Source organism: Pyrgilauda ruficollis, unplaced genomic scaffold (assembly GCF_017590135.1).
Source record: "Pyrgilauda ruficollis isolate IOZ18807 unplaced genomic scaffold, ASM1759013v1 scaffold6, whole genome shotgun sequence".
In the NCBI taxonomy this organism is placed as follows: domain Eukaryota; kingdom Metazoa; phylum Chordata; class Aves; order Passeriformes; family Passeridae; genus Pyrgilauda; species Pyrgilauda ruficollis.
Window position 1 is genome coordinate 10,574,739 of NW_024527710.1, and position 19,665 is coordinate 10,594,403.

At 38.4% G+C, this 19,665-nt stretch overlaps 1 protein-coding gene across 13 annotated transcripts in view; it reads left to right on the forward strand.

Annotated features, from left to right (window-relative positions):
- The window catches only part of MAST2 (microtubule associated serine/threonine kinase 2), a 207,375-nt gene that overhangs the window by 149,316 nt on the left and 38,394 nt on the right, over positions 1 to 19,665 (forward strand). For 11 of the 13 annotated variants that reach the window (XM_041483319.1, XM_041483322.1, XM_041483326.1 and 8 more), the window contains 5 exons: positions 1,036 to 1,056; positions 3,580 to 3,658; positions 8,909 to 9,063; positions 16,877 to 16,952; positions 17,826 to 18,035. In XM_041483319.1, the coding sequence (XP_041339253.1) occupies positions 1,036 to 1,056; positions 3,580 to 3,658; positions 8,909 to 9,063; positions 16,877 to 16,952; positions 17,826 to 18,035 (541 nt within the window). The remainder of the gene's footprint in view (positions 1 to 1,035; positions 1,057 to 3,579; positions 3,659 to 8,908; positions 9,064 to 16,876; positions 16,953 to 17,825; positions 18,036 to 19,665) is intronic. The other 2 variants (XM_041483321.1, XM_041483328.1) reach the window with 2 other exon arrangements.

The window sequence follows — 19,665 nt, forward strand, 5'->3', positions numbered from 1 at the left end:
CTGGATGTATTCAATAAGCTCTTTGAAATCAACTGAACTTTTACCAGTTTTCACAGTATCTGAAGTATCTCACAGGAGTTCTGGAATCTGGAAAACAGTATAAAAGTTGCAGCAGAAACAGCAGTTATTGTCAAAACTTAATGTAATTTTTCAATATCATGTTTCAACTTGATCCTTCAGTATGGCTTTCTAAATCTCTGAAGAGTGCCCTTCCATACTTTTCCACTTCTAAAATCTAATTTTTAAAGAAATAGGTGAATAAAGGTTAAGCCTGTCCTGTTGAGTACAGTGGTTCATTTTATAGTATTCATGTTCCTCTCTATACTTTTTTTGCCAGGGAAAAGAACACTTAAGCACTGCTTGTTTTAGAAACCTGTTTCTATTTTCTGCTTGCATTACAGCCTGAATAGCTATGCCAGCAGTAACAACAGATACATACTGGATTACCCCATACTGGTATCAGAATAACTTCTATATGATGGAATTAAGGAATTACAAGTGTGGTGCCAGAGGAATGGATATTTCACAGTACCCTATTCATTGGCATTGCATGGGGCTTAAGAGATCAGGCCCTTGCCTGATTTCCTGCCTTTGCCATCACAGGAATTACTTGTTGCTGATTTTCTGCCTTTTATTGGTGGTGTAATTTCTTCATTTATTATCCTGTTTGGACATAATTTGTGAATTCCATTCTTTCTTTATAGTCCTGTAATGAGTTTTTTTCTTGAGATGGAATAGGAAACTTGTTTGGAAAGCTTGTGTTACTGTAAAGCCATTACAATTTCCTGCAAGGTTGTCCTGAGTCTGACTTGTGATTAACCATAAATCCCTTGTTAGATACCCTTTCAATGATTGTGTCATAGCCACAACATGGGCAGGAATCCTCCTGCTGGAATAAGGAAATGTATGTTGATACATATTCCTCCTGATGTTGGAGGAATATCAGTAACAGAAGATGAAGGGATTTTTTCAGAAATCACGTGCATCATTTACTGCTCCCTCTCTCATAATTATTGTACAATTTTTTCCACACAGCCATGGACACAGAGCAGACAGGTAACGTGTATCCCATTGCTGCTGTTTGTGTGTGTGTGTGAACTGTGCTTCTGTGCAGCTGAGCACGTGTCCCTAACAAGTTCATGCTGTAACAACCCCATTTAGGCATTCAGCTTCTAGTCTTTGTAATAGAAACAGAAAATCTTGACATTTTGGCTTCAATAATAAACAGGTATCGCTCTGGAGAAGATGTGTTGTTTTTCTAACTCCTTGTTTGAAACTGATGTGCTTATCCATGAAATAGCATTTAGCTGCCATAAAAATACCTCCATAATTAACTAATTAAAATATCATTTTAGAGGCAAAATTTGTTGTTTGCATGTCTTTGTGGGCTAGCAAAGCATCTATAATAATTAAAAAAACCTAAAGGTGTCATTCCAAGTGTCTTATCCTGAAGTAGTATTGCATGTTGTCTCTCTACAAATATGTTTATTAACAAAACACTGAAGTATTTTGAAATGCTTTGCATAAATGTAGAAGGAATTGCTTTAAAGGTCTTTTCCCCTTCCTTGATTTGGAAGATTTTCACTCTTGTCCCACTTCTTTCTGCTAGAGTAGAGCTGATATGTTTGTCCTGACTCCTTAGCACATTGCTTGCCTGGATTGCATCAGCAGAAAACAGCCTAAGCATGAAGGGGTGTGCTGGAATTTTCTAATTGAGAAAGATATTTTCTTTTAACTTGGTCAAAATGAAAATTCTAAAGTTATTTCAATACACCATTTAGGTAATTCAGTTTAAAAAAAATCAAGCTTTTCTTTTGCAAGAAATTAGTAACTTATGTAGCAAGCAACAGAGTGTTTTGCTCTGGGACTGAGGATCCAAAGTGAGGTTGAATCATTGACCTAAATATTTCCCCAGAGCCCCTGTATGTTACAAGAAACTCAATGAAGATTATTGAAGTTTGGTGTTCAATCCCTTATCACAGCATGCTACAACTTTGTAATGTGGATAGTTGTTGTTTTTCAGGGTTAAGAAAGGAATTCCATTTCACTTGAAATTACTTTGAGATTGTTCTTTTACATTTAATTGTCTTGCCAGAGAAGACATCACCTGTGGCTAAATGGGGTTTAGCTGTAACGTAGGCATGCAATAAAAATCTGCATTACAGACTTATTATTTTTTTAATGCATGAAGCATGAGTCTTTTTAAAACTGTATTGACATAATATTCTTTCAGTGATGTGGAACAGTGAGTTTATTTCCCTCTCATTCTAAGATAGATGGCAAAGAGAGGTGTGTATCAGTGCCTGAAAATAAAAGGAACCAGAGCTGGAAAAACTGTAAACAGGGGTTTTTGTCTTGGTGGGCACTGAACCTTTATCTGGAGATGAGGCTTCATGGGTATGGATAGTGGGATGAGAAATATTAATGTGAAGATAACCCTTGAGGTTTTTAAAATCACTATTTCAGACCTGTACCAAATATCCTATTTTATAATGCACTTGCATAAATGCACTGTATCTGTGTGTACCAAAACCCCCCATATCTCTCTGAAGTGAGTTAGAGCTGTTCCAATTCAGCTTCATGTTATGACCAGTTATTGATAATCTGCTGCAAGAAAAAACCCAAGCAAACGGAAACTGGCCTGAGGAAGAGACTTTTAACATCCATCCCATTGTACAACAGGACATGGTTGTTCATTTTAAGGACACAAGATGTGGGAAAATAGATCAGAGACAGAAAAAGTGCTGTGAGACTGAGCTGAATGTAGTTCATTTTCCATCCTCACTGAGATTGGGTTTGGGGGAAGAAGAGGATTTTAGGGAGGGCAGCACTGATTCTTCTCAAAGCTTTTGTGTAGTTCCTCAGTTTCTCAGCTTTGACACTGGCAAAACAAGACCTTTCTTCAGTATCTCCACAATGTTTTGGATGTTTTCCCTGAGGAATATGTTTATTTGGCTACAATAGGGAAATAACAACTAATGTTATACTGACTGGACGAGAAAGGACCCTAGGTGGGATTTCTGTGATTTACTTAGGTATTTGGAGTGGGCCTCTTGGCTCTGTTCCTATCTGCTGGGTTTAATTTTCCAGCTGTACCAGGCAATGTGCTGGGCAGAATGCCCTCTGAATAGGTAAACAAATTAATCTGCTTTCAGTTGATTCTTGATCTAATGTAATTTTTTTTTTTGTCCTCAATCTGAATCTTCATTTGGAAGACAATGAGCTGCATAAGTATGATAAGCATGAGTGTCTTTTTCAAAGAAGTTTGCAAGGAGCTGTTTGTATTTGTCTGTTTTAGGAACTCCAAGTTTTGTACAAGCACAAAGCATCTACTTAATGCAGGATTCTGGTGCTCCTTTGCTTCAGCTTTTCTGAGATCACCTAGTTTTTCTTTTAAAACTTACTCAAATTGCTTTTCCACAAGTGTGATTGTAAATAGGATCCCTGATTTATCTGAATAACTCAAGACATTAATAAAAGGGTGAGGTTAGGAGATACAGAGAAGAAACTTGCTTATTTCTCTCCCTAATTATCCACACTGTGTTCCTGACTGTGATTTCCCTCACATCTTTTTCCCAGAACGGACGGACGCCGCTGGTCCTTGGCCTCCCTTCCTTCATCTGGATATGGAACAAACACTCCCAGTTCAACAGTTTCAGTAAGTGATACAGACTTTTCCAAGCAATTCAGTTTGTACAAACACACCCTAACAAATCAGCTTCTGAGTCTCTACTAAAATACTGGATCTTTCTTCATTGTTTTGCTAACATTATTTAATATACTAATTATTTTAAAAATTATTTTAATTATTGGTTCTGCTGCTTTTTTCCTCCATTTCCCAGCTCCTATCATCTTGCACTTTGCCTTCAGCATTGGTGAAATCCCAGTGCAGCACTTGGCTCAAGTGATCCTTTGAGAGGCACAAAGTCTCCAAAGTGGCAGGACTCAGAGATAGTGCACAAATACCTTCCAGCTCTCAGCTTTTTGTAACTGAGGAATGAAATTCTTGTCTGCTTTCAAGTACTTAGTCTGAAAACCTCTGCTACTGGGCTAGCAGAGAGAAAAATTGATAAGCCACATCTGTTATTCAGCTCCAGTAATTTGAACCTCCTAATGAAGCTTTCCAGTTCTTACAGCCATCATTAGAATGGCTGGCTGCGGTTTGCTTGAGTTCTGTCAGCAATTCCACCAAGCTGTCAGCCCCACATTAACCCTTGTAACTTTGACATGCTTCCTAAAATGAATCTTACTCTTTAGTTTAAGTCAGCTAGGCATTGTGGTTATCCACATTAGAACCTTGCAGAGACAAACATAGAAACATTAGAACTATAAAGTACAGACTTAATGTAACATGCCTTTGTATGTGTCTTATGGTGTCTTCAACTGTGTGGTAACAAATCACTGCCTCTTTCCATAATATTGATCATTTGGTTTGGTATTAATTATTAGAGTATGCTCCTAATAATTGTAACACCTTTGTTAATTAGGGCTCATTACTACATCTTATGCAAATCTTACACTGTATCATTGTTTTCCTTGTGAACTGTTCTAAGTTCATTCATAGACTTTCTAGTGCTTCTCAAACACAAATTTATAAGGTTTTTTGGGGGTGAGTGTTAAATACTTTCTATATAGAAAAATAAGAAATTTGGGTCAAAAGTTTCCTTTTAGTATAAGTTGCTATGATTAAAATTTGATTCTGTTAATCTTATCTCTAGACTTAATTTGTTCAGACACATTCTTGCAAGCTCTAGTTCACACAATTTCTACCATTTGTTATCTTCTGAACTTCAAGACAGTGGTTTTCTTGTTGAGTTTGGGGTGCTTTTTGTCTCTTTGGAAGGCAGGTGACCTGATTTCAATGTGCATACAGATATGTGGGCAGGAGCACAGAAAAATGTACATTAAGAAGATGTCCCTGGTTGCACTGCCGCACATTATTATACATTCAAGCACTTGAGAGCAGCTTTTAAGAAGGTGCTCTGCTTTGGCCTTTATAGTCTTAGGTTAAATCTTTATGGGCATAATCCATGTCTAAGTCCTCTTCAAGCTATGGGAGCATGGAGCAAGTGCAGTTATTTCCATACGGATGACATCCAAATAGCTTGGTCATTGGTAGTCACTGTGACAGCTTCCATTTTGCTTGTGAAGATGACACTTTTGGAGGCCAAACTGTAGTTTTTAAAGAGTTTGTAGTTTGACCAGACTTAAGGTGGATGCCCATGGAGAGAGAAAAAGTAAAAACACCAAAAATCTGTTGGAAGCATCAGCTCTTGCTTTGAAATCGGGACACCAAGGCTACTTTTAGAAAGTTCCCAGCTTTCTGGCATGAGAAAGCTGAGAACTTTCTGAAGTTCTGTATTTTTTTTTCTGTACTCATTCATCATATTTGTCTCTTGTCATGTTCCCAGAAATAGATAGATCATTTTGATTAATGTTTTCCCATGAAAAAAACAAACAAAACAATCAAATCTGAGATAGACATGTCACATAGAAAGAATCAGTTCAAATGGTAATTTTTCAAAGTGCAAGTAACAGGGAAGTGTAATGAGAAGCATAAAGTGATAGCTGTAGTTAGACCTGAATTCAGCTTCATTCGGGAAATAGGTTGAAACATGTAATTCCAAGGCTTTTATTTTTTTCATTAAGTGACTTAAGTTCCTCATCTCTAGTCCTTTTGCTGGTTCAGTAGTAGAAAGGCATTGAAATGGGCTGTTTAGTAAGCAGTGATGCAATTGTTTGAGCTATTAAACCTGGTATTACATTTCTAAGCCAATCCTATTATCTCAGTATTTCACAGATTAGAATTAATTTGAATTGATCTGAATAACACCTCTAAAGTTGATAAGCAGTGTTATTCCTGCATAGACTTTGAAACTGAAGTAAGAGGCAGTAAAGGGATTTGTCAGAAGGACACAATGAATTAGTGCTGCAGATAGGAATTTAACAGAAGTTTGGGCTTCCATTTCATATGATCAGTCCTCAAGATTGTTTCTTTCTCAAGCAAGATAAAAGAAGCCAGGAGGAGACCTTTGCTCTGGTGTTTGTGCCAGTGGGAAATGAAATATCAAGAAGGGCCTAGTCCGTTATGTGTCCTGCTGGTTGAGTTTTTGTATGAGAGCAAGAGCTGACCCTCATCTCTGTGATCACAGATCACCTGCTGTACCAACCTAATGAGCAACCCAAGGCATTTACCTAGTCCTAGGTCACTGAGGACCTGTAGATTCTGCTTTATTTTTTACTTCCAAATGAAGGATGACACTTCAATCAAAACCAAACCACATTTACCCTTTTCTTTACAAATCATGAAGACCAGATGTACCATCAGACCAACACTGAAGAAGCTGGAGAAGACCTTTTAAGTTAGGTGAACATAAAATAATCAGTTAGATGTGCCAGTATACAATTATTTTTAAACAGTTAATCTGCTCTTAATTTTCTAGATGCAGAGTTAGTTTACAAGCAACAGTAATATAGATTGATTTTTTTTTTTTTTACTGGAGAAGAGTTGGCTAATTCTGCATCTGTAATTAAGACACCAGGGGGATATTTGTATTAGTCTGCTGCAAATATTGAGTACTGTGATGTGATTACCTGAAAATCAATACTTCAGAAGTGTTTCACTTTGCTTTCATGCTTTTTCATTGAAAGGTCATGTGCCTGCTAGAGAAGCCCTTGGCAGAGAAAGTCCATGGTCTTTATCTTTAGGGCCTTCATTAATTATTCTCTGGAATTCTAAACTTTGTGATTTGATTGGTTTTAGGGAGAGTAAGTGGAGAGAGGATTTTGCTGGGCTGTCCATGGGTCGACTAGCACTACTTCCCCAGTGATTTTGCTGTTGGGAAACATAAAGTTTTTAATGATTTTTCTAGATTATAAGTTTTGATATTTTTTTTCTAATTCAAGTAACTATGTGCTAAACTAATTTGTTTTGAATCAGACATGTATTTGCAATACCAGAACTTGGGTATCTGTTAAGGCAGGTTTTTCAGTGTCTTTAGTACTTCCTGCTCCACTGCAGGATCTGTTTATTCACCATGAATGGGATTTCAGCTGCCACCTAACTTTTTCTTTGAGGTTTTTTCATAGGCAGTTCTTCTCCCTACTCCTTGTATTGTTTGAGATGTAAACAAAGATATCAACACAATCTTTGAAAATCAAAACAGGATTTGTATAATTCTGTGCTTAAGGGAGAAAATAGTCACTGTACTTGGCATAGACAGTTTGAGGAGCAGAACAGCTGTGGGCAAAGGGGCAAATACCCACACTCTGTCTTGGCTTCAGTGTGGAATAGAGCAGTGTAAACTGATACACCACCTGGGTAAACATCAGTGTGTGCACACTGGGCTGGAAGTGACTTCCCAACAAGGTTCCTCCACACAGACCTGGCTGGAAGAAAACATTGGAAGTGGTGGCTTTCAGTTCCAGGCACACTTGGGAAGTTCGTGCACATCCCAAGGTTTTCTAGGGGATTCTTTTCTGTAAATGCCTCTGTGCAGTGCAGTGGGAGTAGATCTGGAGCCAATTAAATTTTTGTCTAAAATAGGATTTTTAGGTTTATAGGTTCTTGTATCATCTGACTTTCTGTTGCTTACAATACTTGGAACAACTACACCCTCTAAACAGATGCATTCTATCTGACTTGTTCATTTCAGATTTGTTGGTTGATTGGGTTTTTTCCCTCAGAAAATGTCAATCCAGATGATCTAGCTATATGGCAAGAGGCAGATATGCTTTCTTTCCCATGCTAGATGAGTTAAATCTTTGGTCATAAGTGTTATATCATGTATAACTCCCTCCTACCAATACTTCTGGTACTAGGATGTGGTGCTTTCAGTCTAAGTGAGGGTTGTAGCCAAAGGAAAAGTTTTTCCTGCTGGAACAGTGTATGTAATTAATTTCATCAGATAATAAGGAGCTGTGGAACTTAGGTCAGGGTGATGTTTTTAATAGGGCCCACTGGTGTTGTTCAGTGCTACTCTGATTATTCAGCGCCTTTTCTTTTTCATTTTCTCTTTTGTTTTTAAAGAGAATTTTAAATTTGTCCTTACGTAATTTATTTTCTTACTTCTCTAAAATGGAAAGAGGCATTGAAAAATCACACACAAAAACACATTTGTTAGTCGATCTTCAGCTTTTTCCCCTGGAATGTCTAACTTTGATGTTATTAGCATTTCCCACAAATATTTCCACAAATATTTCTTTTCATTTCAGGTTTTATGAGGTTCACAAATTAAAACAGTTTCATGTCTATTATTATCACAGAACATGTGTCAAATAAATGCATCAACTTATTTACAGAAGAATAAAATGTTTAACTCACTGATGAAAAACTTTGTTAGTCTTAAAGTCAGATACTTTATTTATTGTTGCTTCCCTGGTTAGAGAAGAAGCCTGAAAAGGAGAAATAAAATCCTGGCCATTTACAGTAGCAGTTTCCAGTGAGAGCCAATAACCAGCAGAAAATCCCATGTCCACACAGCTCCATAGCATTCTGCATGCCAGTGAAGCTCCTCAGCTAAGAGAATATGAGGGAAAAGGAAAGAAAGTTGCTCACCACTCCAGGAACCTCCTTGTCCTTTCCTGAGCAGTGCTGGTACTCCTGTGCCTTCCATTCTGTCTCCTGATAGTAAATTATCTGTATGATCAGATGTGCTGGTTCCAGAATCAGATACAGTGGTTCCCTAGCCTCTCCCAAAGTTTTCCTGATCTCACCAGCTCTGTCATTGAATGTAAGGGTTGGCTTAGCCTGATGAGAACAATAAAAAGAGGCACCTGGTCTGATAAATAGCTTTCTTTTCCGCTGGAGTGCGCAGTGTCTGGCAGAATCCGTTCCTCTTCCATTCATTAGCTGACCCCTATGCATGCGTTTAGTGCATTTCTTTTCTGTATTTTTTTCTGTACTCAGTCATCATGCTCATCTCAGGAGAAGCTGCACCAGCTGCCCTTTCAGCCCACGGCAGATGAACTTCATTTCCTGACAAAGCATTTCAGTACTGAGAGCATCACTGATGAGGAAGGGCGCCATTCTCCAGCCTTGAGGCCTCGGTCTCGCAGTCTCAGGTGAGCTTTGGATTGCTTGTTGAATTTTTAAGATGTTGGACACATTTATTGCATTTCTATATGTGCTTTCAGGTCTAAGAATAGTTATTTGTAGTTGCTTTGTTACATGTGTTTGAAACTTTTAATCAACGTTTAACTAACCTCATCTGACACAAAGGATTCTTTCTCACATTGCTGAGCCTTTGGATTGCAAAGTGGTTGGTATACTCTGCTTTTGTATTTTCACAATAACTCTATGAAAACATGATCAGCAAGTGTCTCAAATGAAATGCATAGGATGTAGATTTCCTTTAGTGAAGTTTCTTAGAATTTTGCTGCACTATCATAAGGATGTGGTTATAACCACTTCTGATAACTGTTCTGGCAGTGTTTCTGAAGGGCTATGAAAACCAGAGTAGATAAAGTCAAAACCTTAAATGGAGTTGCACCCCAGTACGATTTTGTAATAGTGCTGAAAAGGTTTCCGTTGCATTAATAGTTGAATAATTTTACTTTTAGTGCAGAGAACTTGTTCAAAGTTAACTGTCCAGGTTATTTCCTTGTGTAGTTGATTTCTGCATACATAATAGCAGAAGTAAGTAGAATTTCATCTTTAACAGATTTACAGAATGGCTGAGGTTGGAAAGAATCTCTGGAGGTCGTCCTGTGCAAAACCCTATTCAACCAGGCTGCCCAGGACCATGTCCATATAGCTTTGGAATATCTCCAAGGACAGAGATTCCACAAACTCTCTGGGCAATTTTTCTGCAGATCTCTAACAGTTATGTGGAATGAATCCACAAACATTTTGTATCATGGCAAAAGCCTCAAGTTTTGCTATGCCTTTACTGCTGGACCAAGTGAATGAAAGTCTAGGGAAAGTCTAGACACACCTTGTGAAAGAAAAGGGTTTTTACAAGCAGGGTTGAAGGACGTGAAGTCTTCATTCATCTGAGGATGTTGGAGGTGGATATCACCTTTAAATTAATGGACAATGTTCAAAAACTCTGCCAGCTGGAATTGCTGAATCAGTGTGCCCAGCTCAGGACTTGGGTGGAATTTGTAAAAGGAGGAAGTGAAACAGGTCAGGATAGTAACAAAACCCATGGTGAATATCATGTCATGGCAGAGCTGACCTTTCAGGATTATTTGTAATTATTTGTATGTTCTGAACTTCAGTGCAGGCTGCATGGTAATTGCATATGGACCTGCTAAGTGTAGTTACACAGTAATCTACAGGAGCAGGTGAGTACTGTGGGTAGTGGCACACGTAGCCAGAGACCTCCTCAGTGCCATGTAGTGACAGACTAATTATAAATTTTGTACTGAGTCCCTTTGAACCATAGTCCTGCCTGAGTCCTCGTGCTGACCCCTGCTGAGTAGAGTAGCTGTAGTGGTGCTGGTTCTCTAGAGGTGAGGCAGCTCCTGCAGACACACGTGCTGAAGGAATGGTTGTCCTCTAACACAGGTGTAATCATGTTGTAGAAGACACTTTTGCTAATGCAAGAATGATATACATGACCACGTAAAGAGCCCAATTTTATTTTCTTCCTTGTTAATATGGGTTATTGTTGTGATAAGGCACGAAATGATGACACAGACACTGCTGCTCTCGAGGGGAACAAAAAGAAGAAGCTTTATTTTCTGATTCCATCATTTATAGTTTTCTAAAGGTGACAGTGGATTGGAGGGTGACAGTGCTACTTCTCCAATGCCACTGGACAGACCAAGGGTCCATCAATTCTCTCCACCTCTATGAAAGAATGCAAAACATAGGTTATTTACAGAACTGTGTGTGAGAAAGTTTGTTGAAAGAATGTAAACATCAGAAGGCTTAACAAAGTCTTACAAAATCAGGGCGACAGGTTATCAGGTTGCAGAGAATTTTGCTTCTGTGAGCCAACTTGAAGCAGACTGATCATGGAGTAGGTTTATAATTTGTGGTGGGATGAGATTAATTCAGTGTGTGATATAACTGATTAATCTTCTTCTTCTCTTGAATACCTTTTCTGGCTCTCTCACTGATTTTTGGTGTGAAAATGTCGAGCCTTATTGGTATTCCAAAGCTTAGAATGAAGTAATTTAATTTTTTCAACTCACTGTGCCTCATTTGGTTTTCATTTTGCTTATTGCCAGTACTGTGATGCTATGTGACTCTAAAGCACCCTTGCCACTATCAGGCATTCATGCTGGTCCTTGCACCTCCAAGGAAAATGGATAGGTCAATCCAACCAGCTGCAGCAATGGTTGAAGGAGCAAAAACCCTCTTTGACTGAGGGCAGCCTGTGCTTGTAAACAAATGCTGAAACACATGAAGACCAGACATTGTTCACTGCACAAAGCTTGTTTATTTGCCCCTTTAGAGTTACCTCACTTGGTGAGAAGACATTTTCACTTACTTAAAAAATAAAAGCTGAGAACAGCTTTTGTTTTTCAACATTGAATTCAATTAAGCAGTAATTTCCTAAAAATGTTTTTTTTTTTCATTCAGTGGTCTTGTTTGATCAGCTTTAATGAAAAGCAGATGAACAAAATGCATCAGACATTTCCCTTAATTGGCAGCCATGGCTTTATAATTTAAAAGATGGTGCCATTGTTAATGTGTATTCATTTTCCATCCTATATGACTGCAGCCTTACATCTGTTTTTGAGAGAGGAAGTGGCATTTTGAGATGTCACTGCCAAATGCTGAGATTGTTTTTTTGTTTCTGTAATCCAAGATACTTTTCTTAGAATTGTCAGATGATCCTTTTATGCTCCTAGGTATAGAATATTGCCTAGATGTAACTTTTGGAAAAATATGCTTACTTTTTTTGTCTAGAAATGTACCATTTTCTTGTACCTATCTGCAAATGTTCTATGCATACAGAGCACTCTTAATGATCAAACTGGATGATAAAACTAACAAAGTGTGCAGTCATGGAGGGTGCACTGACAGGTTGGTAGCACCTCTGCTTTGCTTGAGGTGTTCTGCCAGTAATGTGCCTTGGAGATACTCATCTTTTATTTAATCCTGCATTATTTGAAATGCCTGAAATTTCTGCCCGGAAGAAGTGGCACTGGTTCTTTCCCAGCTGCTTTCCTGTGCAGGGGGAAGGAGGGAACACAAGAGCAGCCCTGGAATGCAAAGATGTGACATCCTTATAAAGCTGCTTGCAAAATCCAGAAGCCTGTTCTCTCATCTGTCTCAAAAAGATCCAGTACTCACGTGCTCAGCCAAAGAACATATTTCCACGTGACCCACCTGTTTTGGTGCTTGTAGTGTGTCTTCAGTAGAAGAAGATACTTCTTTATTACCTGCAGAAGTAGTTCCTAAATATCATCTCTCAACTGTTCTCTTCTTTTTTTCTTTTTCTTTTTTTTTTTCCTTATAATGCAACCTTCAAATCCTTCCAGCTATTGACCAACAGGGAGATCCCCAGGCTACATTTGTTTTGTTTAGATTAATCCTGGGCTTCACCTGAACAAGATTTTTTCTCCCTGGAGTAAAATACATGAAAAGTTGTGAATACTTGCACTAAACTTGGCATCATTACTCTTTTTAAGTTAAAGAGATGCTGCCTTCCATCTTTTCCCAGTTCTCTTTACTTGTCATCTTTAGCAGTTGCTCACATGTGGGAATGTGTGGAGAATGTCAGAGATAAAAGTAGAGTTAACTAATAGCGACTTTTTCAGGAGCTGCCTTTGTGCAGTCACTCAGCCCACCAATCTGCCCATTTTTCTTGATCTCTTTTTGTATTTCAGGATAATGTTGTCTAGGTAAAAAGGGCTGAAGATTGTTGCAGTGAATTTTTATATAGTTGAAGTAGATGAGATCATCCTTCTTCATCTCTTTGCTGGGTAGTGCTTTTTAAATGCAATCCCCCAGCCTGACTTTTAGCACTGTGGATCCTGCCGTTAAGAATACACAGACAAAACAACTGGAAAATACAAAAAAAGACTCCTGATGATAAAATGGCCAAGAAGCAATAGGTGTTGTGAAAACCAGTGGCCCACACAGTCCATTTTTATCTTTCATCCTGCAGGCTGTGGGGCTCTCTCATCTCAGTGCACTTCTGAGGCAGCTTTAACCACTTGAGTAATCGTGCTGGGTTCATCCCTTCACGCTGCTCTCAGACAGTGTCGTCCACCACAAGCTGTGGAGGAGGGATTCACATCCCTATGGATTTGGAAAAGGATAATAGTTTTATATTCTACAGCACAAGGCATCTGTTCCTTCTCAAAACACATTCAAACTGCATTACAGATAATGTTGGTCTCTTTTTTTCCTCTCTCAAGACACTGTGTCCTGTGAACTTGACTTGAAAAGGTTCTTCAAAGTGATCAGTTTTATATTTATTAACTTTTGGGTTCACTCACCTTTTTTGTGGTTTTCTGTTATGAAGAAAACTGTGTATCCTTATTTGTTCTTTGCACTGCTCATTACTCCAGCTTTCTGCTTTCATTCTAAAGCAGTCTCAGTGTTTGCTGGCATGCATAAAACCCCTGAAATATTGGAAAACAGAAGTTGCAGCCCCTGCTGCTGGGGGAGTTTTCTGACTTCTAGTATTAATGTAACTTTCATATTTATTTCTTGGGAGAAAAGGAAGGCTCACCTTCAGCAGAAGGCATATCTTAGTGCCTGCTTTATCCAACTTTAGCTCTCTAGTTTTCAAATTCCTTATTTTGTGTGTCTGGAAATGACAGAAAATTAAAGCCTATAGTTCTGAGTTTCCCATGAGAACTGACTTTGTTCATGTTCAGTAAATACAAACTAATTAAACCTTTGTATACAGGGTGAAAGCAGAGGGAAACACAGTACTTTTAGCTTTTTTGCTTTTTTCTAATAAGTACAGCTATCATGGTGAAGGAAAAATTACCTATTCATAAACATCTCGGTTTTATTTAGTCATCCTTAAACTAAATTTTGTGAGATTTAAGTTCTTGCGTAAATGTTGCTCCTCAAAATAGCTCTCTGTGAGCTATTTTCACTTTGAAGCATCAGATAAGGAGACATGAGTTTTGACAGGTTGAAGGCAACAGAAATCTTTGTGGGAGATAGATATCCCTGAAAATCCACCTCCACATTTTATCATGAAGTGGAGGAAGCGTGAAGGAGGGGGAAAAAGAGAGAGTAGTTTTTCATTCTGCTCTTAAGCTTAAGGGGACAGATATTATTCTTCTAATGTCTGCTCTGCTGAAATGAAAATCTCACTGACAATAATAATTTCTTTGACCTACCTATCTGCACCAAGAAGAGGGAAGGAGCCTGCCTTTTGTCTTAAAATGTTATGCACGTGCACAGCATGTGTCCTCTGTTTTGCAGAAAATAATCTGTTCTTTTGTGAGGCTTGAAATGTTAGACCGGTTTAGTTCTGCCTGTGAAATTTTTGGTGCTGGGTAGATGTGTGAAGCTTTTGCATTTGAAAAGATGTCATGCCAGTAAAATGTATTAAACTCCTTTTATCTTATTTCTAAATTTCCTTATGTTCTCCCTTGGTGGCATTCAGTTATCTGTCCAGTCCTTGTTCCTTTTTCACCTGGTTGTGTCCTAGAGCTGCTGTAAAGAACTGGCAGTGCTTGGCAGGCAGCCTTTGGTTTAGTTAGTCAGGTATCCAGCTAATTAGATCCTTAGTTTCCCAAACTGAGGATCAACATTAAAAATTATGGTGCAGTATATTATGTTGCAGTCTTGCTATAGTCAGCTAGACATTTAATTTGACCTGGTATATTGAGCAAATTTTATTTTGGATGACAATGTGGCCCTTGATCCAAAGTTTTATCCAGAGATTTTTGGGTACTGTGTTGTTTTGGTTGGTAGAAAGTGGTAGAAGGTGTGAGACAAAACTGCGAATGCCCAAGGAAGCACTTTCTTGCCAATTGGTGTGCACAGAAATTGTTTCGTAAACAAAAGCAAGCACAGTAAATTCTCCCATCGTGGTTCTCCCTAAGGAAATGCTACATCTGCTGGCAGGACAGCTCAAGTAGCCTGATTTCTGCAGAGCCCTTAATTTCCTGTATTCATACGAATAAAGTGCCTTGAAAGCAAAAGGCAAAATCCCTCATGTTTTATTGTAGCTTTAAGACAGCAAATACTTAAGCATGTACAAATTTTAGTGTGAAAGTGAAGTATGTGTGTGCCTCAGTATTTCTGTGTAAGTATCAAAGGGCTTATATATACTTGTAATTTATACCTGACTTAGATCACACAGAGAAAAATTACATCAGAAAAAAATAAATTCTTCAATAACTGTGTTCACCAAGTCCTCCAGCTCCATATGAAGTACCAGTAAACAAATATGGTGCTTGTGTCAGCATGTTTGATCTTGACAGAAAAAAGGATAAGGATAGTAGGCTAAATGTGCAGGGGAATTTGCTTATAACTCTGCAATTTAAATGTTTTTACCCGAATGTTTAATTATGTCATACATTACATATGGAGAGAAATGTAAGTTTCTTTTTAAAGAAAATTCTTCTTGATTAAAAATAGCTATCTACCAAGCTAAGGGAAGTTGATGAAAATGTCTTTTTACTTGCTATTCATAACATCCAAATCAGCTTTCTTCTTCAGCATAAAGATTCAGTGACAGATTTAATCTGAAGTGCATTTTCTCAAGCTAAAGGATGAGCAGTAATAAAAACAAGACATGATGTAATTCATGGGATTTCAGTACAAGGCATGAAAAGAGTTTGGTACTGCTATATTCTGTGACCCAATGAGTTAAATTTTCTTTGAACTGTTAATATATGTTGCCAAAAGAATCTTTTTTGCTCTAAATAGGTTAGCAGGAAGGCAGTAACTGCAATGCATTCCAAGTTTAAGATGCATTTATTCCATTTAGAGAGATCGATTTCATCCTTCACTTGAGAATTTGAAATGTTTGAAGGCAGTCAAGATAAAATTGTATCTTTTGACATAGAGTATTTTTATGAGTATTTAGTACTCTGAAAATCATGAAGACAGTGATCACTTAAGATGCCAAATAATCGAAGCCCTTGTTTGTCTTGAACATTGAACAAGGTAGCTGGAGCAATGAGCTGCTGCAGGCGATCTGTAGCTGGGGATTATCTGCATTACCTCATCCGCCTGTCCTTGGTGGCAGAGTGAGTCAGAGCCCTGCATACCATCAGATGTGATGAAACGACATGCAACCCTCCTTTAAAAAACCCAACCAAACAGTGACATAAATGCAGCTCGTCAAGATTTACTGTCCTGTTTTTTTTTGGCATGCCTTAAAGTTTCTTGCTACCCTGTGCATGGATGCACATGGATCATTGGTGTAATGTGCATCAAGGGAGTGCAGCTTTCATAAAAGTACTCTGTCCCTGTTGCCTGTGGTATTTACTTTACATGTAAGATTTAGCTGAATAACAGTGTTCATGCAGTATCCTTCAGACAAAGAAAAACAAATAATCTCAGCTTCCTTACCTCCTATTGCCCTGCTCCCTTCTGGCACCGGAGACTCCAGAGCTCACTGTGATTTCTTTTGGAGTAGGGCTGCTCCTGCTGCCATGGAGGGCAGTCACAGAATGGGGGGAATAGCAAATATATCTGCAATAAATGCACTGGGGTTTTATAAGCTTCTGTGTTAGGGTTTGCATTCACTGGAAATGAAATAGGGGGGTTGCTGCCAGAGCCTGTGTGGGGACAGGGATGTCAGCAGCCTCCAGGAGGCTGCAGACTGCCACTGCTGGCCAGGATCTTCTCTGAGGTCCAGCATCTGCACAGTACTGAAGTGAACTCAAAGCTTTGGAAGGGCTACAGTCAATGTGGCAGCATTCTGATCAGCACTGGGTTTTGAAAAGTTTTGGTGTGATATCTGTAAATGATAACATGATTTCTTTTCTCCTCCAGCCCTGGTCGCTCTCCAGTTTCCTTTGACAGTGAAATAATAATGATGAATCATGTGTACAAAGAAAGGTTTCCAAAGGTAAAGAATCCCTTTTTGAATAATGCATTCAATGAACTTGTGTCCAAGCTCAGAATTAGTTTATAGTGCTGGTTGGAGAAGGAGTCCAGCTCTTACATCCCATTTCCAAGCAGTAAAGTTTGCTGAGAGTTTGAAGCTGCCTCCTTATCTTCATATCTTAATTCTGCAGTAGAAGAAATAGATTTAGTATATGTAGATAATAGGATGGAAAAGGCTGAATTTGTTTTTTGTATGTATTTCATATTTGCTAAGTTTCTGATGGCTTCCATTGGCACAGGAAATTCTCACAAGAGTGAGAAGGGCCATGCCTTGGCTTTTTAAAAAGCTGAATAATGAAACCTGTGGAAGCAAGTTAAAAGTTAAAATCTCATTGAAATGAGTGTAGAAGATTGTGTATCCCACAGCTGTCAATATGGCCATTCCTTCCTGTTCCACCACCAGCAAAAATAGATGTTTCTCTAGAGACAGGATATCAGGGCTTAGAGTGATAGAAACGCTGCGTGTTTCTTGCTTGGGGCAATGATTTTCAGCTTCCACAGTCTTTTCTAAAAGTTCTGAAAACTGCCTCACATCTTACATCCTTACTTTGGAGACCTAGGGAGGAATACAGCCTCAGGACCAAGATATTTTTATGGTCATTTACATTTTCAGAAAGCATGTTTTGATTAATTTTTGTTGTTTGCTCATGTGAACATAACTTTTGCCTCTGATGTGCTCTCTTGATTCTCAGGAAACGCTACTGTATTTTGGAATATTTTTTAAGCCTCGTGCAATTTGGTATTGCAAATGTTACTTTAGCACCCTATTTGTTTATGCTTTAAGGTCTGTGTTAGTAAAATTCAGGAGTAATTTCTCTTTATTCTGCACTTTCAGGCCACGGCACAGATGGAAGAACGGCTGGCTGAGTTTATTGCCTCGAATGCTCCTGAGAATGTGCTGCAATTAGCGGATGGGGTCCTAAGTTTCATTCATCATCAAGTTATTGAACTGGCCAGGGATTGCCTAGATAAATCACGTGAAGGTCTTATTACTTCTCGGTACTTTTATGAGCTGCAGGAAAACTTAGAGAAACTTCTCCAGGATGTAAGTGCCCTCTGGAAAGTAGAATATATTATTTTGATTGAAACTTTAACCAATAAGCCAGAGCTTTGATTTTAGGGAGACAGTGTGGATTCCAGGGGAGGGGTAGGAGATCTGAGATGTTCCAGTCTTCTGGAACAGGATCTACTGTGGGTGGATTTGAGTAAATCACTTCAGCTGTGAACTTTGTTTGTACAGAAATTAAATGTGAATATGAGTAAGTCAAAGGCAGTCTTTACCATTTATGAAAATTGGCTTTATTCAGTTGAACAAAATTACTGAAATCTTTTCTCATGAACTTCAGGATTCTGAACGACTTATTAATTACAATATTGCTTTCAAGTGAAGGAGTGAAAACTATGGAGTGAAGACACCATAGTTATTAGTGTTACTATTAGTGTTACAGGGGATTTTTCACAAAAGATTTTCTTGAGCTGAATGTAATCCAGTTGTAGGTTTTTAGTACTTGGATGTGTTTTGTGGCATTCAAAGCATATGAAAATACACAAGGGGGCGTAATTTTAATGCGTTCTCAGTATGCTTCAGCTACTCATTAAAAATTGCTCTTTCCCTTCAAAATGAAAACAAAATTAAATTTCAAACATCTCTTAGAATTTATGCCATAACTGTTGTGAAGAGTCTGTGCTAGTGCCAATTGCTGAGCCCAGACCTCTGTTTAGGAATATCTTCTTAATCCTCTGTTTTAATGATACAGCAGCAAGCTGAAAAAACTGATTTTATAAATATTGCATTCTCAGATAGCAAATATCACAGAGACACCTGGAAACAGAACATCTAAAATACTTTGTTCTCTGCTATGATTTTAATTTTATTTTATCTTTATTGATCAGTTTGCCAACCCACTGGCATGAGTTGCACTAGATTGTCACTTTGCCACTCTTTTCAGACATTAGAAAAAGACAAATGAGTAAAAATACTATATTAATATACATTTGTTGTATTAAAAAGCTTTGTGAAATCTGTAGAAACTTCCCTTGTATCAGCTAAATTTTTTGGCTGCCCCATTTATATAAGTGTGGCTGTAATTTTTCTGGTATTTGTTATGCTTGAGAGAAATATGAGTCATGTTTGGATCTGTGGTGTTCTGCTTGGATGGGGAATATAATTCTGACATACCAAGAGAGGTAGGGAATATCTTTTGAGGGGCTATATGATTGTCTGCCTATAGGATATCAGTAACCACTTGTGGATCCAGAGTCTGGAAGCAGAGTATTTGCACATGTCAGCTGTGAAATAAGGGATCAGGCCTGTTTGGTGATGGTTTGGAAGTTGGAAAAGTTTCATTAGAAGTGACTTTGTATGCTCAGCAAAATCCCTTACATTTCAGGGGCACAGGGGGACTACACTGTGTTTTACTGCTTCTGGTAGCAGATCCTCAGAGCCTGAAATTCTCCCTCTCCCTGACTCCCCTCCTGTGTGTGGACAATGATTTCTTACACCATAAGGAACTGAGAGAGCCATAAATTAGGGCTGGCCACTTCCAGTCTGCATTTTCAGTCTTGTCTTCTGGCCTGAAGAGGTTAATCAGGGTCTTGGAGGAGGTGTGGGTCAGATAAATCAGCTTTTTCCTTTTCTCCCCTTTCCCTCAGAACAAATCCTCAAAATACACTTC